General features: G+C 35.9%; 3 protein-coding genes across 3 annotated transcripts; all 3 read right to left on the minus strand.

The window, feature by feature from the left end:
* Positions 1-1,620: 1,620 nt before the first annotated feature.
* Positions 1,621-13,872, minus strand: LOC146167441 (N-alpha-acetyltransferase 35, NatC auxiliary subunit-like). Its single transcript, XM_083388750.1, has 18 exons — positions 13,352-13,872; positions 12,994-13,027; positions 12,733-12,820; positions 12,329-12,430; positions 11,932-12,081; positions 11,543-11,671; positions 10,224-10,346; positions 9,977-10,044; positions 9,416-9,523; positions 8,758-8,869; positions 7,783-8,019; positions 7,275-7,367; positions 6,831-6,950; positions 6,520-6,593; positions 5,853-6,033; positions 4,035-4,208; positions 2,809-2,928; positions 1,621-2,342 (listed from the first exon to the last, which is right to left on the minus strand). Exons 1-18 carry the CDS (start codon positions 13,539-13,541, stop codon positions 2,202-2,204), a joined length of 2,244 nt encoding a protein of 747 aa, XP_083244876.1. The 5' UTR covers positions 13,542-13,872; the 3' UTR covers positions 1,621-2,201.
* LOC146167442 (ribitol-5-phosphate transferase FKTN-like) lies at positions 13,698-15,779 on the minus strand. Its single transcript, XM_083385657.1, has one exon. The coding sequence runs from the start codon at positions 15,678-15,680 to the stop codon at positions 13,698-13,700; it is 1,983 nt and encodes a 660-aa protein (XP_083241783.1). The 5' UTR covers positions 15,681-15,779.
* A 1,025-nt stretch (positions 15,780-16,804) lies between these two features.
* On the minus strand, positions 16,805-24,034 carry LOC146167443 (lysophospholipase D GDPD1-like). Its single transcript, XM_083390688.1, has 8 exons — positions 23,804-24,034; positions 23,456-23,498; positions 22,957-23,119; positions 21,327-21,497; positions 20,530-20,619; positions 20,129-20,265; positions 17,372-17,474; positions 16,805-17,286 (listed from the first exon to the last, which is right to left on the minus strand). Exons 1-8 carry the CDS (start codon positions 24,009-24,011, stop codon positions 17,170-17,172), a joined length of 1,032 nt encoding a protein of 343 aa, XP_083246814.1. The 5' UTR covers positions 24,012-24,034; the 3' UTR covers positions 16,805-17,169.
* Between the last annotated feature and the right edge of the window lie 317 nt (positions 24,035-24,351).

The raw sequence follows: 24,351 nt of genomic DNA on the forward strand, positions 1-24,351 counted from the left end.
AGGTAAAGGGGAGTCCCCATCCAACGGGAATCAGGCCTTTCTCTTTCTATGCTAACAGGCGTGATCCTGGAATCAGGAAATCATATTCCTTTGGCTTATCTTTGCGACAAAAATGCAGTATGCTGTGGCATGGCTAAGCCAAACTTGCCGACGAATCGGGTGTTTAAATAGTTCATTCACTTTTTAAGGTGCAGAAATAGTTTTAAGATAACATAGATACAAACAGCTAGGCCAGAATTATTTCGCGTGAATTACACCAGTGTCTACACTAGTGGCGCCCAACCTTACTTGGCTTACAGCACCCTTATAAATATTACAGATGTTTACCGCAATGTCACTATCAACACAACTGGAAGAATACAACCAAATCTAGACGTGTAGGAAACAATTAATGATTATTTGGTACTTTAAGTCTAATCGGCAGTGTTGCAATGACTTAACTTGACGTTTTTAACTAAATTCACTCGACTTGATTTACGTCTTTTGGACAAATTAAATTATAAGCCTTTACAATTTTGCATGTTATATATTGTTTTTTTAATAAGGGCGTGTTATTTATCTCATTTTTTTACAAGTAAAACAATTGCTAAGTTGTGGCTCATAATCGGACAAGTTTACCAATTTTAATAGTTTCAACGTTTATGTACATGACATGACTGTAAGCCACGACAGATAAAGAGTTGCTACTATCTCGTTGCTTCAAGTCAGGGAGTAGAACCGTTTGACTTTTCCGTTACGGTTTAGTTTTTCAAATAATTTGACTAGGATTAACTTATTTAAAAATGGCTTGTTAACACTAATCGAAGATAAAGAGTTACAAATTCAACATAGGCGATTATAAAACTACTCATTGCAATCCTCTTTGTTTAAATTATTTTTTTTAAGACAAATCGTTTCGCAGATAATAAATATCGGCCGTCGTGCTTAATAACACAAAAGAAAAGCGCTACACCAGTGTTTTAAAATGACTCCAGTGTTTTTTAATGACTTAAATCTCAGGTATTGACAAACAAAAGAAAGGAATACCATCAAAACTAACCATGATGCAATAATTCAGTTCAAGATCAACAAAATAAAGCCAAATAAATGCTTATAATGGAAGGATTTTTTTGGGTAGATTTGAATTTTAGGGACCGCTTATTTAAAAGGGATTCGTAGTCTGCCGTTTTACGATTTTATTCGTTTTCGTGTAGTTTAAAAATAATTGTCCACTCAATTTAACATACATTTAGTAATTGCTGTGGTGCTCAAATATTGAAAAACAACTTTAAAACTTATGAGTTAATTAAAAAAAAAATTAAAAAATTTGTCATTTTTTACAAAGTTTCCTCGTCTGTTTTTTTTATTGCGACCAGTTTTTTAATGTTTCAGTTTGCGAAACAAATCCATATTTTTGCAACAATTTTAATTATCGAAATACGAAACTACTCTACAATAAATAACGATAGGGAACTTCATAGCGCAAGAATGTTTTAAGATATTTTTTCACGTAAGTACACAGTTGTTATAAGCAGAACAAACTCCAGAAATTTAGCAAAACCGATTTACTGAAACATTGGCGACATTTTCGACGGTGATGCCAAAAAACACAGTTGGTGACGTTTTCGATTGTAATGCTTTAAGAGGAAAAGCTTAAAGCTATCGGACTACAGGAAAGCATTCCACAAAATAAGACAGCAAATATTATTTAAACGTCATGAAAATCATAGTTTTACGCAAAATTTGCAACAATTAATATGCTTTTTTAGTGTCGACGTTGTAAAAAACGAATTGAACCGCGATTGCCCGTCATTTGAAAATCAAAAAAAAATTATGACGAAATTTAAAGTTTTGCGCAAAGCGTAACTTCTAGTGTCGTCAACAAAACAACGCACGTTCGGTAACCTCAATTGGTGGTTTTACTAACCAATGGATGCGACCTTAACACAGCACCAAATAGAGCTGTGAAACCTGGCAACACGTTAGCACAGTATCACATGAGTACATAATAAAATGAAACAAGACAATACGTGAGCGCATTATCACATGAAATTTTGAATCATGTGAGTGCCAACAGTATCACATGAGATATGGCATCACATGATTGCAAAATAAAATATGATATTACGTGAAAGCATTATCTACGTAAACCTGGCATCATGTGAGTGCAGTATCACATAAAACCTTGACATCATATAAGCGCAGTATCATATGAAGCGCTATCACGTGACGCGAATGATGGGGAAGACGGCGTGAGCACTAAAGTCGAATTCTGGCTTGGTGGTTGACTTCTGCTTGTGACCTCCCGCCAGCAGTTTCGTGAGCACGAGGTTGATCTTGGACACCAGAAGAAGTTGCTGCGTCTGGAACGAAATACACGAGTTTGTGTTTAATTGATACCGGAATTTTGTCATTATTTTTTAATTTTCTCAATTTTATACTTAAAGGAAAGAATTTTATTTCATTTATATTTACCAAGTAGTTGAATTTAAACATGTATAAGTTGTGATGTGAGCCGGACCTCTACTAAACAAGGACACATTTAAAACCAACAATACGTAAACAAGGTCAGGTTAGTTACACCATAACAGATTTCAACAAAAAAGGTTGGCGCTGGTTGTACAATTTATAAATAAATAAAGTATTGGAATTAAGAAGATCGCCAAAAAACAGAACATTTGAACAGGTCTATAGTTTTTCTATCCCGCACCAAGCGCAGTACGACACTTTCTAGACACAAGCTACCTCGATTTAATATGCACACCAGCAAAAGGCGAGTTCACCATCGAGTTTTGAATAAAATGTGTTCAGTAAAGTTTTCTTATATACCTCTTCCGTGGGCGCGAGCCTTTCTAAGATAGTTTTGGCTTGCAGGAAGTGCTTCGACGACGATATGTACAAGTCACGTGACGCCGGTTGTGGGAAGTAGTGCGTAACATCCGTCATTTCCTAAAAAACATATTGTGCGACTAACGAGGGCTCAAGTAAAACACATAAATCGGTTTAGGTCCAAAAACAAACACCTCTACAATGACACTATTTTTTCAGCTTGTGGATACAAGATACAAATAACAAATGTAAATAATTCAGATAAGTATGGAACTTAATAGGGAAAAGTTGCTAGGTTTTTAAACAGGGTAAGTCGCCGATGACCTTTTGACACACATTAATATATTAGATTCGTTAGCAATAAGATGTGGTTTGAACTTCAACTTCCTGTTTCGTACTTTTGTCGTCAACACTTGAATGTTCGGTGTACAATACCAAAGACCAAAGCTATTCTAAATATGTGTTTCAATTCTATGATTGAAAACCGAATCTAGAACAGCAAATCAGTTCTAAATTTTTGTTTCAATTACTTTTTGCGTAAAATTTTAAACAATAGCTGTTTTTGGAAGACTTGTAACTAAATTAAAAAAACCTCAACAAAGCATAATAAAAATAAAATGGTGAGCCGATCAGCCGATATAGTGTGTAAAAAAATAAAAATAAAAAACTTTCCACCTTTTTATATAATTTTTAAACTATTAAATATTTTTTTTTATTTTGACCAGGGCTGGGGAGCCACCGTAAAATAGCATTAGCTCCGGCTCCAGCTACGGAGACATCAGGCAATTATTAAATGTCTCCGGCTCCAGCTCCGGAGTCGTAAAACTCAATCCTTTGGCTCCGGCTTCAGCTCCGGAGTAGTAAAACTCATATCCTTTGGCTCCGGCTCCAGCTCCGTAGCCATCAAACACACACCCAATGACTCCGGCTCCAGCTCCTGTGCCACCAGTCACTTATTCAATGGCAAGTTTTAAAAATTGCTTTTGGCTAACTAACATTGGAGATGGAACAAAATATAATTTCTTAGCTTTAGCACCACAAATTGAAAAATGGCTCCAGCTCCACAAAAATAATAAAAAGGGCTCCGGCTCCGGCTCCACAAAAATAATAAAAATGGCTCCGAAAAATGCTTAGCTTCGGGCTCCAGCTCCGGCTCCCCAGCCCTGATTTTAACACTTGGTTACTCTTGACTTTTAGTTGATCTATAGCACAGCACTACTACTCACATAGAACTGCTTGTAAGGCATGAAGGGCGGAGTGGCAACGGACAAAAAGGGGGCGAAGCGGTGTTCGTATCTCGTTCCTTCGCAGTCGAATTCAAAGTCCGGCCGCTTCATCTTACCGTCGATGGTGAAGGCAAGAATCGCTTTGAAGCAACCGGCTGCTAACATCTGCATTCCCTGTGCGCAAAAAATTTAATCTTAGGGACGATCGACTTGTTGATAGCGACAAATGGCTGGTGTGAACAATAGAAGGTCAAGTTTTTTTTCCAATATAACTATAAAAGTAATGGTCAGGCAAACTAGTATTAGTGTCCGAATATCGGATCACAACCTATACCTGATACCAACTGTTAGTAACGGTACTCGTCCAACACTAGGGTGGTCTCGATGACGATCCCAAACCAAATTAATATAGAAATTTCAGTCCTGATTTGCAATCAAACGAAATAATTCTACCTTGAAAGGTATTTTTTGAAATAGTAGTGGGTTAATAACTGGGCTGGAGGTTAATTAAATTCCTAACAAGAAGGTAAACTTTGGTCTATCAATCTAAAAAAACTACTTTTGAGCGTTTCAATTTAATCTATTTTGCTTGTTTGGGCATTGTGATGACGTCATTTAGTGTCGGATCGCGATAGTTTTTGTCCAAAATATCGGGTGTCGGTATCGGAATAAAATGTAAAGTTTCGGGCATTGCTATAATCAAGCCGTTTGACAAGACACAAATATCAATACTATGGCTGTACAAAAGTTTTCATTCAGTATAAACAGGAAGAATTAAACTAGATATTTTTTTTTTATTTGCGACCATTACAAAAATGGAACATTTTAATACAAATTAAGACAAGTCATAATGGTTTCCACAGGAATAACCATGTAAAAATGCCATGCTGATTTGGAGTCATTGGACCCAAACGTATTTAATGAAAATACTGTTGCTGCCCATTAGGGTTGTTCAAAAAAACACTTTTTTGCCAAATTTCAGTGGGGACCCCCTGGAATTGTTAGGTTGCGTCTAAAAACCCCACAAACCAAATCTGAGCACGTTTGGTTTAGTATTGACGTAATAGCTATAAATACATCTGTTTTGCAGTAAAAAAAGTGAGTAGTCATGGTACAAATGTCACATTTCAACAATATTTGTTAAGCTGTTATGTATGAAAAATGGCTTATAATTTTAAAATAAAGTAGATGCAACACACATGACATCAAATCAATAAAATAGTGCATTTAGTCCTCACTCACTTACTTCAATTACTTATCTAAAGTTCAAAAAATGTGCTAAAGAGCCATTTTTCGTACAAAACAGCCCAACAAATGTTGTTGAAATGCGACATTTTACCATGACTACTCACTTTTTTACTGCAAAACGGGTTAATTTATGGTTATTCAATTGCAAAGCAATACAAAAAAAGAAGAAAAAAAAATTTTTTTTAGGGGGAGGACAATTAATTTTTTTCAAAATTTTAGCCCAAATCTGAATTTTCAAATTGACGTAGCACGGTCAATACTGAACCAAACGTGCTCAGATTTGTTTTGTGGGGCTTTTAGACGCAACCTAACAATTCTAGGGGATCCCCACTGAAATTTGACAAAAAAGTGTTTTTTTGAACAACCCTACTGCCCATGCATTGCATCAAATGTAAAAATGCTCTTCCGGTAATATTTTTATTAAATGTACAAAAAAAAAACTATAAAGGAAATCTTCTGATGAAGATTTTTCATTAAAACGTATTTAATTTTAGAAGAGCCAATAGTAGCCTCAAACCAGCGTTTCTCGGTAATTGCAGAAACTTAAACGAGACGCTAACAAAAAATTACCTGCACGATGCCAAGTTCTCGCGCGTGCAGCCTTCCCCTCTTCTTCCCTTTCTTGTTTTTCTTGTGACTGCGAGCCTTTGCGGCCATTTGTTGGTCGGCCAGAGCCTCTTCCCTCTGCAGCTGGCTCTCGGCGCGGTCTAGGGTGGTGATTTGCCAGCTCAGCAGGATTTCGGCCATGTACCTGAAAAAGGGGTAAAGTCGTGATATATAGATAACGGGAATACTAAAAATAAGTTCTTCTGGGATGTATTTAAAATAACATATTTTAACTTCAATACATACCAGAATAACTTATATTTAGTTTACTATGCCTGGTAGCAACAGCATATTTACAGAAAACGGGAATATTGCATGAAACGCGTTTCTATTATTTTACCAAATTTGGCCCATAAGTTACTCAGCAAACAATATATTTCTACTTAATTTAGAAACTGAAAGCAAGCATTTTGAAAAATTTCACTTTTTTTAAAATAAACCAGCCCATGTAAAACTAAACCCTAAAGAGTAAAAAGCCAGCAAGTAGCTAATTATAGTAACTAAGAAAAAAAAATTGACCCTCTTTTGTTTTAGCTTTCACATTTAACACAATAGTTTTTTTTTTAATATACACAATATTTTTGACAACTTAAATTTCGATACAAAAAAAAGGTTCCAAACAAAATCTGACCAATAAACGTAGTGGAACTCGTGTTCGCTGTAGAGCTCCAACTCGAAACCGCTCGTCACGTATTGCGTCATAACCTGGTGAGAATAAAGAGAATTAAACATTGCAAATTAACAGCACATCAATATAGACGGCGGATAATATGCCAACCATTGATAGGATTAATGGGAAAAACTAAATAAGGTACTTTACTATTGAATAGGTTCATAACACATTTAACAATGGTTAGAAAGTTTAGCCCAGGTAAGATGCTAGGAAAGCGACAGGGTAACAAAAAAAATGACAAAACGTCTAAAAGTCTTCCTCTGGCTTACCCGCAAAGTGTGATAGAGCGTCCAACTTCCAAAGCAGGCCAGATGTGATCTTGCTGATGATGCGTCGGAAGAAGCTTGTAGTATCATCTGGAACTCAGTGTCACACCGATCTGCGTCGTCCTGTCAATAAGGTATAATTGGTTTATATATAAACCAGTGGTCCTCGAAACTTTTATTGGCCTGTGGCTATCTTGGAAAATCAAAAAATAATCGCGGCACACTTCTTTTTTCAAACAAAACGAGTCTAAATGAAGTAACTGAGTCCTGGTTAAAAATGCCCTTTGATGGATATCTTAGGCCAAGTCCCACTCTAAGCTATTTCCATACCAAAACAACTCTTTTACACCAAAATAAAACATTCAAGTATTAAATTTGGTAGACTCGTCCGATCCCGAGTATTCTTTACAATAGTAAACGGCAAAGTCATCAATGTTAAACGTATACCTGGAGATTGGCGAGATCTTCCAAAATGTTGGCTAACTTTTCTCTCTGTCTTGCGTGGTTGTGGCCGTAAGCTTGAACAAGCTTCGTAAACGTCTTCAAAGAAACAAGAAATACACAACGTTAAAACAGGGGTCACGGATTTGAGCTTTAAGAAATAAACTAACAATTTTTAAGAGATAAAATAACAAACGTTTCAATCAAGAAATGCACAACGTTAAAGGGTGGTCTTCAAATTGAGGTTTTAGAAATAAAATAACAATTTGTATTTAAATGTACCCGCGTTTTGTATCAGTATTTGTACCGCAGATAAATCTTATTTAAAACATCTAACAGCTGTGATTTTAATTGAAATGTCATTTAAAAAATCTAAGGAAGACCTCGAGATGGTTAGGTCTTATAAAATTCGACCCCTTGGTGAAATTTTTTGTTTGTAAAAACCTAAAGAGCTTTAACTTAACTTAAACCTGATTTAAGGCTAAATACATCAAAAAACAGGGTTTTTCCTTACCCTGGTCGCCTGCATTAGAAATCTGTCGAGTACGTCTTTCGCGCGTGCGTTGTTCTGCATTACAGGGTGGCGTCCACACAGTGAAGGTGGTGAGTTGAAGGCTCGCATCGATTCCTTGAGGACCTCGGGGAAGGTCAGGTGCCCCAGGATCTTTCGGTTGTCCGGCATGAAAACGATCTGGAGCATTGAGCGCGTGAATATGCACGAGTTGGAGCGGGACGTCGTCACCACGAAGTCCTGCGCAATTTCGGGTTTTTGGTATGAGTATTTTTAACGCAGTGCTCCGTAACCGTATTTTTCACTTAACACTAATAAGGTTAGAAAAATTCGGCGGCACACTCGCAAAAATAGCTCAAAAACAGCGATTGGAACTTTGGGTAATATCCAGCGGAGCTAAAAGCGAAGGAAAGAGTCGTTGTTAAATGCATCAAAGCCGTAAAAAGTATTTACGTTGTTTTCTTTATTTTTTCCCATTTTGTAATTTTACGGTCAACCGGAAATGTAATAGTTTTAGGACTGAAACAAAATCTTCGTGCTGGCCTTAGTAACTTTATCTTGCGAAACTGAGACGACAATAATGCCTATACTCTTGCAAGGACATTGTCTAGAGTCCGACCATATTGGTCAACCATTAGTATGTACCTTGGAAGTTTAGAAGCTGTATGTGTACTAGAATGTTAATCGTTTGATAGTTGCGTTTCTAGTTTTAACTATAAATCGTTCAAAAATTACGACATTTGGCAAACCTAAAGAGTGTTAAGTGGTTTAGAAGTATATAACTTTGTGTCCGGATGATTTCCGTCAAAATACTTTCCTTTGGATACTAGTTAATTATACCGACTGGTACTAACTTTGTAAAGCGCGAGGAAAAAAATCACCGCGGCATACCTTTGAGATAAATTAGTATAAGTGAAACAAACAAGGGCGTCGGCTAAACGTAGCCTTCCGAAAAACGTTAAACCCTCGTTAACTCACCAACACTGGTTGCAAAGAGGTCAATGACGACATGTCGATGATTGCAAGCAGCTTCTTTATGATGTCACTGTAGCAGGGCAGGAGATCGCTTCTGCTGTGCAGCTTTGTGTATCTAAAAAAAATTATGAAAACAAAGTAATGCAAAATGACACGGCGTTGAAGAACGTTACTTTCTATATTTGTCTTTCAAATAATTCATTGGTTTAAAGCGGGATAGATCGTATAAATACTATAAACAAACCTGCTGTTTGATGAACAATTAATTAATTATCGATATTAGTCATCACAAAATGCGAATAAACCAACACAAAAACTGCCTAAAATAATAATTGTTTAGGTAAAACTAGTTTTAATTTTTGCTCTAAAACAAGAGAAATTGTAGCAGGACAAAATAAAACAATTCAAAAAAGTCTGTTTATCAGTTTATAGGCATAAACAAAGATGAAATTGTATACTGAGTAGACAAAGGGACCAAAGGGTCTTTAGCAAAACACTACAAAAACTAAAACGATAAAACCCGACGAACTCAGTTGCTGTGACAACTAAACTAATTGTTGTTTACTGAGTGGGCAAGCATTGCGGGAAAAAACAAAAAGTGGGTGTTATGCTTTTGCTTGCTAAAGAAAACAAACAACCGGAAAACGTAATTGGAATTTACCTGGGAAATGTGGGAGGAAGCAAGCGCTGGTTCACCAAAGGTTCGAATCCGATTGCAACTTCGTGACCTTCATCAGTCATTACGGGCTGTACACCAAAGTGAATGGATCTAGCAAAATAAGAGTTTTAAAATAAAAAAAAAACTTTTAAGCTAAGAACTGGTTCGACTGAATTTTTGATGAAGGATAAACTATCCCTAGGATAATATGGTGTAACTGTTAAGATGGAAAGTACAAATCAAGTTTATTTACTCCGTCTCTAACCACCTAACAAACTCTCCCAGGAAAATTGTGTTTAATATTAAAATGCTAAAGCGAATGGATCTGGCAGTAAAGAGTTAAAAAAAAAAAAAAAAAACTTTTTAAGTATAAACTGGTTTGTGGTGGAACACTGAATTGTTAATGAAGGATAAACTATTCCTAGGATAATGATAATAAAGTGTAACTATTTAGATGGAAACTACAAAACAAGTTTACTTCGTCTTTAACCACCTATCAAACTCCCGCGAAAAAGTGTGTTTAATATTCAAATGCTGATTTGCAGATCCAAATTCGCAACTTACTTGTTAATTGTTTCAAGATGCTCAGACATCTGAGTGAGAAACTTTCGAGTTGACTGAACAGCAGGCAACTAAAAATGGAAGACAAAAATAGCAGATAAATTTGGTTAAGACAAAAAAACAATGTTGCAAATATTTTATTAGTCCTGCATACAGCGACCACACTATCAACAACAAAATTTAATGTGAAAAAATAGTGGAATTAGAAAGAGTATAGCAGCTGCTTTTATGTACAAAAAAAAATAATTACTTCTTTTTTTCCAAATGGAATGAGGGTTTGTATAAAAAGCCGTAAAAAGCGCACTCTGGCCAAAACGCCTTGCAAGCAGAGGATTTGGTTGCTTTCTTCAGGTTTTTGCTTCGATTTGGCTGTCTGTACAAACAAATAGTATCTATCACAAATGCCTAACATATGCTATTAAGTTTAGTTATATACGCTGACAAGTGACAACCAAGTCAGTATTAAATTATATTTATTATTATTAAATAATCTCTTAAGAAATCCTCGAAACTTTTACAAAAAGAACTTGTCAAAAATAAACCACTCGGAAAGTAATTAAAACTTCATTCCTAGAATAAAAGTTGTATCGCCATAGGTTGTAAAAAGGTTATCTAAAAGTGTATACCTAAAGCTTACAGCTTTTGTAAATTTATATTTTATTCAAGAGGTTTAACAATATATTTAATTATAAAGCCTATGAAGTTGATCAAATACCAATTTATGTTAAATATTTTTTTCAAAAGGGTATTTTATGCTGTACACCAGGGGTCGGCAACCTACGGCCCGCGGGCCGGATCCGGCCCGCCGATGAAATTGATTCGGCCCGCCGCCTCTTTGATAAATTAGAAACGAGTCTATTTCAAATACTTTTTGACTATTTTAACTACGTAAGAGCGAAAAATTTTCGCGCTTCGCGCGAATGACCATTCTGCGTCCGGTTTGTTTACGTTTTGATGCTGTCTTTTGAACTAGATTAGCTCTTTATTACCGTTGCGCCGTGGAAGGTTGCCAAGTGCGTCGCGGAAAAACGTACTTATTCTAAAATATTGGACATATATTTTTTAACGTTTTATTTATTTTTCATTTTCGGCAATGTATGAAAACTTGCAAGAAATTTAAAAGAAATGCCCCTATACAACAAAAAAATCGCGCTCGCTTCGCTCGCCAGGTCTACTTTGACCCAAAAGGTTAACAAACACTGAGCTATAGATGAAGTATTATCGCGTTCCATCAAAGTAGTTTTATTACACTTTCCATTTGTTGCACGGATGACGACGTGTGAACTCGAATTTTAAACCAAACAAACGCTTTTTTCGCGCTTTGCGTCAACACTTTACTGCCTCCTTAAATGTAATTAAACACGTTTTAAGTGCAAAAACGATCCGAGGCCTGCCTGATTCACATTTCTAACATGTTAATAACACAATTATTAGTTAACATTTTGTGCGGCCCGCACGCAGAGACCTTTCTGAGTTTGGTTTTGGCCCGCGACTAGAAAAAGGTTGCCGACCCCTGCTGTACGCTGTACAGCTTAAAATTTTAGTCATTACTTATCCTAACAAACACACTCGTATAAGTCTTCCAACATCTTCTTCTACTTCTTTTAGCATCCCGGTAACACGAAGTTCAGTCACATTGCTTGCAAACTCGAAGCCATATGTAAGAGTCTGAAAGTCTTCCTCCTCGAAAACGTTGGCCTAAAAAAAACATCCAATATTGACTTTATCTTAGCAAACATTAGACTGCTTCAGCTATGGAACGAATTGGCAATTTCCACATTTTACATGGCATCCATGTTTTCAAAAATACTTGAGTAAAATAGAAAGTTGGAAAAATAATACAAAAAAAAAGTTGGAAATAATACAAAAAGAGACAAAATGGGAGTCCCGAGTTTATCAAAAGTGATCTAGTGACTTTTTTGCTCCGGCAGTTCTTGGTAACCTAGCATTTTACTGACCCTGTATATCTTGTCCTTGATTAGGTCACATGCCTTCAGCACTCCAAAGCAGTAAGCCCGGAGACACCGGTCATCAATGAGGTCTGGGCTGTGCAGGTAAAGACAGGTGAATACTGTTTGAGCAAGGGACTGACCTTCTATCCAGGAGAGCTGTAAATATTGGTTAATGTCATTACTTTGAAGACAAGTAAAGCAAAGCCTCACCATAAAAATGAGAAAATAGTATGCTTATAAATTTGCAGGGATATATTGTCAAGACCAGGCATTAAGTCATCCATGCAAAAAATGTTCTATAATCTGATCAACTTCTACTTTTACATACAATATCAAACTAGTGGAAGCAATAAATTAGACTGTAGTAAAAGCTAGGGTTCTAATAAACATTATTTAAACATACTATGCAAGCTTGGCAAGTGTCCATTATCGTAATTAACTCTGCAGGATCCAAATCTTTCAATTTTAGCTTGTTTTCAGCAATGGATTGCTGAAAGCTCAAAACCTACAGCAAACAATAAAGTAAAATTGTTACTTGCTAGTTCCTAGAAACCTACAATTATTGAAATAGTGGGTACATAGATGTTGCTGTTAAAACTGAACCTTAAAAACAAGTTTGACAGATTTTAAATTGCCACAAATAATTTCTAGTTTCAATGAATATACTGTAATTTTATAGTATAATATTTGCAATAATTTAATAAAGCAAAATGAAGCAAGAATTATTATTGAACACATTGTGTATTAATAACAAACAACTAAAAGTTCAGCAATTTGTCACTTTAGTTTTTACAGCTAATTTGAAACCTTTCTCTTTGCATGCTTTCCGGCAACTCCCACATCCATCTTAGGATCCATCATTTCTATTGCACTCATTGCCTCAAACAAGCCAAAGCTGAAGGTTAAAAAAAATGTTGTTACTTAATATGGAAAATCAACAATAAGCAACTTTTGTTAAACTGTTATTGGTAAAGTTTGACTTTAAACCTTCATAGTTCTAAATAATTAAAGTATTAGCACACCATACTTATATTACCAAAAGTATACCAATTTAATTTTTTAACGTACTGTGGTCCATGAACCAACTCCCCCAGCTGAAGATCTGAAAAAAAACATGCAAGTCACTATATAATAGCGAGGTCGTCGATTTTTTAGCAACATATAGCATAAGCTTTGCCTTAATATTTTTAGGTTATTCATAAATTACATACAATAATGTTTCATTTTATATTTAAGCATGTTTAATATATGGTGATAACTGGACTTATAATTTAACAATTTAAAATAAAAAACAAACTTGCCAGGTTAATAGTTCATTAAAACACTACAAAAATTATAAACACACAATATGTTTTTGACAATTTTAGGGTAAAATGCCAGAACATTTTATTTAGATTTAATGTCTGTCATGTCATTTTTAACATACCTTTGCAAGCATTTTTAAATTCGTCGGTTATATCGACCCAGTTGTAAGTAACCTCTGGTGCGTCCGGCATTCTTTCCGTTGCTGGAACCGGACTGGGCGAGGGCGTCTCTTTTGGAGCATGGTCATGCATTGTGTTAGATACAACATCCATTAATAAACCATAGGCTACGGTGCCAAGAGCACTAAGCATGTATTTTTAGTTCTTAGGCATATCGAAAACTATGCACCTTAACAGGAACAAAATCATGTAACGAATATCAAACAACCAAAAAAATCAAACAAAGCAACAGACAAACAGAAAAAATAGTCAATGTAGATAATAGTGATAAAACTAAATTCGATAACTTTATAAGTCTTTTTCTTGTGGATCCTTAAGTAATGTTGATTTTAGTAGTTTTTCCCCATTATTTATAGCATCATCAGTTTTTTTGTGTTTACTGCTCTCAGCATCATCGGACTTTACTTCTTCTAATTCGTCTAACAAAGCTTCCAATTTGAGATTGAATTTCCTGGATATCTCTTCACCGAATTCTTTCTCAGGCTGTTCCATAGCTTTTAATAACTCACTGTCAATATCTTTAATTTCTTTGCTGTCTAAACTGGGACTGGCAACATTTTCAGAATTCGGACTTACTTGCTCTTTCAACACTGTTTTGATTTCATCGTCTATCATTTTTGCATCAGGTCCCACAGGCTCTGTTAACTTTTTATCAACTGAGTCGCTTTCTTTATTGCTTAAGTCTGCATGTGAAGGTTCTGAATTAGGTTCTTCCATTTTTTCTGGTGCTTTTACATTCTTTAATTTCCCTGCACTTTCAGCTAACTGTTCTTCAACACTTAAGTAGTCATTTTCATCCCCAACATCTCCTCTATGCCGAAGGCTGCCGGCGTCTTCACCAGGTCCAACATGAAGGTACCTATCTTCTTCAACAGCCTTCTCCATAGGTTTAGTGTCTTCCTTATTATTGGCATCTGGCTCATTATTTTTTGGTTCCTTGTGTATCCATATTACGTCTGCTTGCTCTGGAAGCCATTTTCCATTCGTTTCTACATTGGCCGGGTCCAGATTCCAAATCCAGTGTGCTCTGGGCACAATCCAATCATGTCCGATTGATTCTTCGACATATGTTGTGGCCTCACATGGGACCCGAACTTTCTTGGTCAAAAACTCAGTCCAGCAAAGAGTAAACTTCTGGTAGTTGTATCGGTACTTTCGGCCATTTTGTGCGTTGGTGGCACCATGCCACATAAGGTGACTTTCTTTGTAAAATGCAAAAATGTCAATTGGTATCGCATTCTCACCTAAAAATCTTAGCTGCAGACTATCACCTGGCAAGCCTAGCCTATGGATTAAAACAAAACCAGTCTCATTCATTGTGGTAATGAAATTTTCATTGATATCTTCCGCCCACATTCCAAGAGACATGTGGGTTCCGTATGGTAGAATATCACATTGCCTAAACCAGCCTAAAAGAGTTCCACCAGTAAGCCAAAATGGTCTTCCAGGGGTAGTGACTTCAGAATATGTTACCTTTTTCAAAAGGTCCAAGATATTTTGCACTGCAACTCTACTATTTATTATTTCTTTATCCTCTGTAAAACTGAAATCTCTCTTGACAATTCTGGCCCTTGCAATATTACATTCAATAAATTTTGAATTGCTGTATTCCTCGAGAAAGGGTTTAATGTGATAAGGAACCCGGATGGGCTGTCCATCAACTTCGACAGGAAATGTCATAAGCCTTTGAGATTTTTCAAAGGCCTGCTCATAAGTCGGAAAATTGGATTCTATCATTTCCATTTCTTCCCATCCCCCAGACAGCTCCCTTTTTAATACATTGATAGTAATTTTCCAATTACGTTCTGTGACCGGGCCAATCCATGCATAGCTCTTCTGCCTTTCATAGATTATAGGCACATGAATAACATGATCCTTTTTGGCAAGCCAAAGATAACTTGGAACAAAACGAATCGAACCATCCTCAGCAAACTGCATTGGATCTTTTACTGTGCTCAGATGGACAGCATAGCCATGGACCTTAAAGTCGGCCATGACTGCATCTTTGCGTTTTCTAAACTGACGCGCCTGCATTGTAAATGTTATGACGTGCTTGTTTTCTGGGTGAAACTTGCAGATCTGCTTGCATCCGTGCTTAGAGTCGTGCCAGGCTTTCACCCTGGACTTGAACATGTTGGAAAGGATGTCAACATCGAAAAGCATAAGCTCAACTTTGTGCTTTTTCATTATTTCAAGAAACTTACTCAGGCAGGATTTTTGATGCTTTGCAGATTCTTGTGAAATATTTGAAAAGGGAAAATCTTCTGCCATCCTGTAGGTAATGATTTGGCAGGAAATGTACACCACAAACAAAAGAAAAAGCAGTGTTTTGAAACGGTAGCTTTTCAGCTTAAATGTGCCTAAAACTTGTGTGGCCATACTATATTTTTAGGAAAATATTTCTGTGTGACAAACAAAATACAAATTTAACATGCTGTAAAAAGGACATTTAATAATTTTTACATTGAGGGCATTTTATCTGGCATTCTATAATTAGGATAGAAGAGGAATCAGGTGGCACTGTATAAAGACAAATTGTATTGGATTATAATTAGGATGTAACATGTGTTTGTTTACAAATTTTATTCCATGTAAAGTATGTTGTATCAATAAAGCAATACAAATGTTATTTAATTTCCTAACATGGATTTTGCCTTCTATATATTTGAATTGTTTATAAATAGAGTAATATATCCACATGGTAAAAATACAATATGTTAGATTTGTTTGTATAACATTAGGTTATAAGTTCAAATAAATTAGGATATAATTATGTATGTACAATTAAAAAAAATATGGTTTCAAAGGTTGCCTATTTGGCCAGTTGATCTTATACTCAATACTAACAGCAAAGTAGAATAAAATAAAAAAAGCATAGGAATAATTTAATTTGCGACCGTTGGTGTAGAATTCTACCACTTTTTAAAAGTAAACGAACCAAACATGAATGCTAGCGGCACCCTAACCTAAATATTGTGATTGAAAATTATTTGGACACTGCACTGGGAATAAGCTTAAACTCAGGTGGGCATAAAATAATTTTCCTTGCCAACATTTTTGGGAAAGCATTTGGGTTCACATTGGTCAAGCATTATTGTTATATTTATTTTCCCATATTTTATTCTCACTCGCAATTGCAATTTTAACAACTCGCTTTGTTACTAAACCTTACTGTAAAAAATAGAAAAATTCCTAGTCCAGCATTGATTTGCTGGGAAAAAATTGCCAATGTTTTCTCTTAAAGTTTTTTAGTTGTTTTTATGAACAAATTAAAAAAAACACAACGTCTATTACACACAATATTTAAAATAGTAAATTGTTACTTTAGGGAAGTATAAAATAACACAAGTTAAGTCCAGATGCAATATACTAGCTTGCAAATTAACTTTATTTTGAGTACATAAATTGAGATAAAATAATTTTATATTTTGTCTCTCTTTACTGTGTAGTGTTGTACAATATTTTCTTCGCTACACAGACAGCCCTATATGGAGCTACACAATGCTGTAACTGGTTATTTTATTCGCTAAACTACAATACTTCACTGGACACTTTTCAATCACAAACAAAGCCAAGGACACGCTAAAAAATTATTCACCTTTGCAATTTACCATTTGCGTTTTAAAATACATTCACTTTAATATTCTTGGAAGTTCATGCTGCATTTTGCTTTTGTAGTTGCGCGGGACAGATCATAAATGGCGCCAATGCATATACAGTAAACTATAAAAGAAGTGTAGTGTTTATCGTCAGGGGTGTTTTAAGTCATTTTTAGCCAATCTGAAAGTCTTGTTGGAAAATCTGTCATAATTCCATCTGCTCCCTTGTCTAAGGCGTTTCGAAATTCTTTCTCCTTGTTAAGCACCCAATAGAATATCTGAAAACGAGTTGACAATAGCTATAACAATTGAAACAAAACAGTTTAACAAGTAGCATTATTACCAAATTATAAAATAACTTACTTGGAATTTTCTTTTTCGCAAATGCATAAGAAAGAAAGGATTTAAAATGGCGTTGAATAATAGTTTCAAGAATGAACTTCTAATAAATCGTCTTACTGAGCTTCTAAAACACAAATAATGAACGATGTCAATAAAAATAAAACTTATCGACGGAATTAAGCTAAGTAGGCTATTTTGGGGGCTTATTTTAAAGATGTACTTCATTTGCTCGATACTTGCGCAAAGCCAAAAAAGCAGTACGTTGCGGGTGTCATTTTAATTTTTGAAGTTTGTCGGATTTTACATTTAACGCGTTAGGCAGATAGATCACGGGCAGGGGTGAATTCAGGTGGGACAAGGCCACGAATATTTACGAACTTTACCATGCCAAAATTTCAGCCTTGATGAGGCGTCTTGGGACATTTTTACCTTTTCTACGTGACAGCGATGATCGAGGGAAAGACCAAGGATTTTTGTCTAGGGGTTATGTGATGACGTCACAAGGTTATGTCATGGCATAAGGTCATAAAACAATTATACAAAAAACACTTGTTTTTCTTATAAAAACTATTTCGCAGATTGCAGCCGAATCCAATCTAATCGCCCGAAGCGCGAAAAAAATGCATTTATTTGATAAAATTGACAAAACTTTTTAATTGGAAGTGTACGTGTCTCACGTGAAAGAGATTTAATTTGATACGTTGCTCGCATTAAGTAACAGTATAATTTAAGTTGCACCTTAAGGAGTTCATGAGTGTACACGGAGTAACATGCCTTAGTATGCATTGCCTTTGGGTTGAATAAATTTTCTTAAAGCGGCCAAAAACGCAGTATCGTTCGATTTTTTTTTTGTATTTAGGCCAACAGTTAATCCTAAACCATAATTGTATACCGATTTTTTTCGAGATCCTAAACCATAATTGTATCCCAATTTTTGAGAACAGTTGCCTACGATACCTAAGATCACTTGATCAGGGATGTGAAACGTGATTCAAAGTGACCTTGAGAACAACGCAACACATTTCGTTTGTTTTGGTAAAGTTTAAGTTCGGTTTCAGTATAGAAGCTGCATTAGTGTTTGTCAGCCTTTCATGGCTTGCGACACCCCTCAGGTAATTTACTAGAATGTCACATTATCCGGGACTGAAACAACACACATCAACTATACACGGCGTAGGAAGTGATAATTAGAATTATTCACTTTAATCTTAAACATAAAGTTGTATGAGTATCTGATTACGCATAAATCAGATTCTTAAGATGTTCAAATATCTCACGGCGCCCTTGAGCATTAGAAGTGGCACCCAAGGGTGCCGCGGCAACCCGGTTGAGAACCACTGAGCTACATTATAAAGATGTCATCGATTCGCACAAAGCGAAAGAGCGAACTATATGTTTAGTTAAGGATACCAAAACTTTCATTTTTGCGGATGCGACCAAAGGCACGACGCCTTTAGGATAAAACGAATTTTTGTTCTAAGATTAAAAATTTGTTAAAGTTTTGTGAATCTAAACACTTTAAAGCAGAGGTTCCCAACGTGGGCGGTACCGCCCCCTTGTGGGCGTTGACGAGTTACAAGGGGGCGTTTTGGGTCTGTTTCTAATTTGGGTGGCGCTGAATGCACATAAGGGGGCGTTACATAAAAGTACTTATAGGCTTAATTTTATAAAAAGTTCACATAAAAATAGTAACAAACAGGACTGTAGGTTACTTTTAACCTTATATGGCAACTTTTGTACTGCGAACTTTTAGTAGTTTTCGGACCATTGTTACGGAATAATTGACTTTCTTATGTAAAGTTGTTGGTTGTTGTTGCGTTTCACAGTTTTATACGCGGCAGGGGTCGCCAACTTACGGCCCGCCACCTCTTTGACAATTAGACACGAGTCCGTTTTACATACTTTTTGACTATTTTAACTTAGTACGGGCAAAAAATTTTCGCGCTTCTCGCCAATGATCTTTCTACGTTCAGTTTGTTTACGTTTTGATGCTGTCTTTGGAATAGATTAGCGTTTTGTTACGGTTGCGGACAAAAGGAAAACGTATTCAAAAATATTAGACATATATTTAACAAATACTAGCATGAAATTTAAAATAAATGTTGGTATACCCCAAAAATATTGCGCTCGCTTCGCTCGCCAGGTGCGCCAAGACTTAAAGAGCTTAACAAAGACTGAATTACTCTATCTATAAACACTAAGGTTATAGCGTTTCCTCAAACTAGCTTAATTACACTTTTCATTAGTAGTATAGATGAAAAAAATCCGAGGTCCGCCTTATTCACAGTTGTTCTAACATTCCAATAACACAATTCTTAGTTAACATTTTGTGCGGCCCACAGAGACCTTGCCGAGTTTGATTGGTGCCCGTGACAAGAAAAGGTTGCCGACCCCTGATTTTAAGTATTGGTGCAGAAAGTTGAATATTTACTGGTAATGACATAACCTGGTGAATTAATGTATCCATAAATTCCTATAGTGAATGTATGTTAGACAACCTAAAATAAGACTGACAGCTTATCGAAACGAATGTGAAGTCAATATGATGTTAGGCAACGATTAATATAATACTTTACTGTCAAGCAAGATGAGGGGGACGATATAAAATAATATTTAGCCCAAGGGGGCACTAGGGTCAAAAAGGTTGGGAAACACTGCTTTAAAGGATCTAAATAATTTTTGTAGTTAGTATCCACGAGTTTTAGTCTTTTTCATGGGTTTAAATGACCCTCTGCATGGGATATAGCGTCAAAATCGCCCTCTCAAGCTTAGGCCTACTTGTCAATTTCGGTATGCAATAGAGGAATCTCAATGTAGGTTTCCTTGAATGACCAAAAAGGAAGAAGACCGACCACGAAAAGGAAAACCATCAAATATAACCGTCGTTCTGGAAAGAAGAGCCGAACCGACGGATTCTGTGCAAAACCAAATATAGTTTAATTTTTTTATGGCTATGTTTTTTTAATGTTAATCAACAAATGCTATAGTTCCACAAATTAAATTAAAGAAATCCCCTCATATTGTGCTATTAGACAAATTCAATTTTACAATTAGGAAAAACGGCACCATTGGTGAATAAAGTGTAATGTGTCAATTAATATTTAGAACCATGAGAAAAAATCGATATATCAAAAAAAACTTTCTATGATTATCGGCAGTGATTTTCTAGAATAACTTACAATTTTGTGCAGTTTGTCCGTTATCAAGTAGTTTTCATTTCCCCAAACAGTGAGGTGCTGGCGACAATGCTTCCGGATAAGCCTATCTGTCTGGAAGGTAAAATACGGTGTTGAAAACAAGACATTTTAAAATAGCTTAAGTCCAAGTCAAGTCATTTGCAAAATAACTTAGGTCATAGTCAAGTCGTTTGCAAAATAACTTAGGTCATAGTCAAGTCGTTTGCAAAATAACTTAGGTCATAGTCAAGTCGTTTGCAAAATAACTTAAATGGCTTAAGTCCAAGTCAAGTTATTTGCAAAATAACTTAGGTCATAGTCAAGTCGTTTGCAAAAACAACAAGTCATCTGCCCAAGTCGATAGTCATTATGCGAGAAAGTGAAATTCAAGTTATGTAACTGACATGAAAAATAAAAATTGGCAAACTCGTCCGATTATGGAGCAATCACTAAACTAAAATAACAACATCGCAATCACAAGAAATCAAATAATTTAACGAACAAAAATTAAAATAATAACCAAATATTTGGGGTAAATAACCCAATTTTTAATTAAAAATATTCAAATAAAACATTTAATTTTAACCTAACTTTTTGACAAAATGACTGAAGTCTAAGTTAAATCATTTGTTCAAAAGACTAAGTCAAGTCAAATATTTTGGTTAAAACAGTGCACTTAGTCAAGTCATTGACTTATAGCCACGTAAAACTTGGTTTTAAGTTTTAATTTTGCCGTGCATATTTCAAATAAATTGAGCTATAAAATATGCACAAACAACAGCCATATACACTTTACACACCTCTCGAATTAGAACATCGTCGTTCGTCTTAACGTCCATAGTGATTGGTACAGTCGGAAATTCTTGAAAAACATCCTCCAGGCGCGGAATCCTTTCAGGTTTGCCTTCATTGGTAAACACGAATCCTTTTGCAAATTCCACTTCCAAAGACTTTCGAATCGCAGGAAGTTCCTTAGGTTGTTGTAAAAAAGCTTTTGCAAAAATTTGGTTTAAACTCTAAACCTAAGAGAAATCCTATAGATTCCTTAATAAGGACACCGATACTTGACAGTCTATTTCGTCATACCGATACCCGATATTAAGGACAAAATGTATCCGATCCGATCCGATAACGAATAACGTCATACAGTGCTCAAACAAAGTAAAAGGGATAAAATTAAAACGTCCAAAGGTAATTTTTTCCAGGTTATTAGCAAGATATTTAGTTACATCTAGTTCAGTGGTTCTCCACCTTTTTAGCTTACGGACCTGCAAAAATTTAAAAACAAATTTTACGGACCGGCGGACCTTCAAAAAAAATCAACCCAACATGTAATTATGACAAAACTATGCAACTTAAAAGCAGATAATGGAAACTTCTATTTAATGAGCAATATGCTGCTTTCTTTTCGGTGTCATACGTGTTATACGTGATTCTATTGAAGTTACAGACTTGAACGAGTTGTAATCTAATTTTTAAACAGGCACAAGCACAACGCAGCATTGTGGCGTACAATAAAGTCAAGCAAACCATTTCAACTCTGAGCAGACCATTAACTCTATGTTACGTCACAATGCTGCAAATTACGGAACTGGCGAAGTTCTAAACTTGATGGTCAAGCCTTCAGCATCTTGCATTTGCAATTGAGATTTAAAATTGTATGTTTGGCGGACCGGCAGAAAAAGTGACGAGGACCGGCGGTTGAGAACCACTGATCTAGTTGATAACCTACTATTTTATGATAAATTTACCTTTCAAGGTAAAATAGCAGCGTTTGGCCGTAAATAAAAGCTGAAATTTCTATATTCATTCGGTATCGGATCGGTACCGATACCACTCTAGTATCGGACGAGCACCGAGACTACCACTTGGTATCGGGTATCGGCTCCGAACTGATATTATCGGACATCCCTATTCGTAAGCAATTTAAAAGTATTTCGCATAGGTAAAGTTAAGTGAATAGCAAGATAAAGTTAGTGCGTATTTGAGTTAACAAATAGTTAGTTACTAGGTGCGGCTGCAAAATTAAAAAATCAGGATCGAAATTCCCTTTTTTTCTAAATTTAAAGAGCAATGTTGCAGTTAAGGAAAACTCCATTTGAGCAGGCGCAACACATTTCATCTTTACACACATTCAATCATTTTTTTCTTTGTGGTAGCATGCACGTGGGCGCGACCAAACTTCAGGAAATATGACGCAAACAGTTAGAGACCGAAAAACGCCGGACACGAGAACAATGTATGGCAACACAATAACAACTGGAATCGTGTTGACGTCACAAACCTTTACCGGCACTGACCTACGTCAGAATTGTGATTGATTTCATTTTGGATATACGCAGGACTTATGGGCGCTTTTAAAGCTTGAATGTGCGTTTCATAAAACAAAACACGCGTGGACAAACAATAGTCAATCGTCGAAATACTTACGTTGAAGTTGTACTCCCGGATAAATTTCCTGTCACCAGGTGCGAGGTCGCATATTCTTTGTAAGTCTTTGTCGTGCGCCACCACTGGGATACCGTCTTTGGTCAGTTGGATGTCAATCTCGAGCATTGACGAATGGCTGTGTTTCTTTCCAAGTTCGATTGCGCTTTGGAAAGATGTAATACTACAGTTTATTGGTTTGTTGACACGAAAAGAGACTTCTAGCAAGCAATTGTATTGGGTCAAACAGAATTATTTTTTGCAGCAGGTGATCAGCCGTGTTAATATAAATGAGCCATTACAAGCTACCGGCTTGAGTCGACCAAAAGTTTAAACTATATATATATAAGATATGTCTCTCCATTTAAGCAGGTAATCTCTATAAGCTTTGATCGTTATACTAAATCCGAAGTCATTTTGGTAGAGTTTGGATTGGCCGCCTTATACTGGATGTCAAGGTACGCGGGAAGCAAGCGACTATTTATTCATTAAGAATACTTACTGTCGAAATGCGGTCATAGTGTTTTCGGTCCGCTCACCAGCGCCTAGAAAAACCACAACTGTGTTGTTATTATTTTTTATTTTTTTTGCCAGAGAAATTGTGAGGGTTATAGATATTTTAATAAATATCGTGTTTGACCCTTGTATATGTTCTTTAACGCATTTACACAAAGCAGACATTACCGAATAGTAATTTTTGTGTAATCTAACCCCAGTCGACCTTGAGATATTGAATTAAAATTGGGTTTCTTTAAAAGTAATTTCAAATGTGGGGCGACCGGTCGGCGAATATTAGGTAAAACACATTTCAAAGCAGTTGATTTTTGGTTTCAGCAAGTCTAATACCTACCTCCTCTATGACTGATAAGAACGGCTTTAAACGTTGGCATTCTTGACTTGTGCAAAAATCCCGGGAAAGCGAGAAAAAATAAGGAAAAAATCCAATAGACGAAAAGACAAACCAAAAAGATTACGTATGGCCACATTGTCATGTTATTGGCTAGATATCCATACATCGACTGAACACCCGCATTTTCTTTCTCCATGTCTTCAAACATAGTGAATCAAATTTACAGTTTCTTGAAATATTAAAAACATGTACTGGGTATATAATTTTTTTCGTAAAAGCATTGCGGTTAAATTACACTGAATAGAATAAAAACGCTATATATAAAAGTCTTTATCTGTCGTTACAATGCTTTCATAAAGGCGGTATTTCGAGTCAACTACGGTAAATCCTTTAACAACAGCTTGCGTTTGTTTTTATATCTGTCTGCAAACACTTTTCTAAATCACTTGCAAACACTTTTCTAAATCACATTTATTCCATAACTTAATCAAACAAGTAACATAGAGGTGCCAAATCCTGCCACTTTCAATTGCGAGTGCTTTCCAAAG

Source organism: Ascidiella aspersa, chromosome 1 (genome assembly GCF_963924565.1).
Source record: "Ascidiella aspersa chromosome 1, kaAscAspe10.2, whole genome shotgun sequence".
NCBI classification, from domain to species: domain Eukaryota; kingdom Metazoa; phylum Chordata; class Ascidiacea; order Phlebobranchia; family Ascidiidae; genus Ascidiella; species Ascidiella aspersa.

Coding starts and splice junctions, on each gene's coding strand:
- LOC146167443 (XM_083390688.1), bottom strand. CDS start 24,011: ATGTTTGAAGACATGGAGAAAGAAAATGCGGGTGTTCAGTCGATGTAT. Junction 20,266..20,529: donor CGGACAAACTGCACAAAATT/GTAAGTTATTCT, acceptor GGTTTTGCACAG/AATCCGTCGGTTCGGCTCTT. Junction 17,475..20,128: donor TTGCATACCGAAATTGACAA/GTAGGCCTAAGC, acceptor TTTGTGTTTTAG/AAGCTCAGTAAGACGATTTA.
- LOC146167442 (XM_083385657.1), bottom strand. CDS start 15,680: ATGGCAGAAGATTTTCCCTTTTCAAATATTTCACAAGAATCTGCAAAG.
- LOC146167441 (XM_083388750.1), bottom strand. CDS start 13,541: ATGCTTAGTGCTCTTGGCACCGTAGCCTATGGTTTATTAATGGATGTT. Junction 11,672..11,931: donor TCAAGGACAAGATATACAGG/GTCAGTAAAATG, acceptor TGTTTTTTTTAG/GCCAACGTTTTCGAGGAGGA. Junction 9,524..9,976: donor CATCTTGAAACAATTAACAA/GTAAGTTGCGAA, acceptor TTATTTTGCTAG/ATCCATTCACTTTGGTGTAC.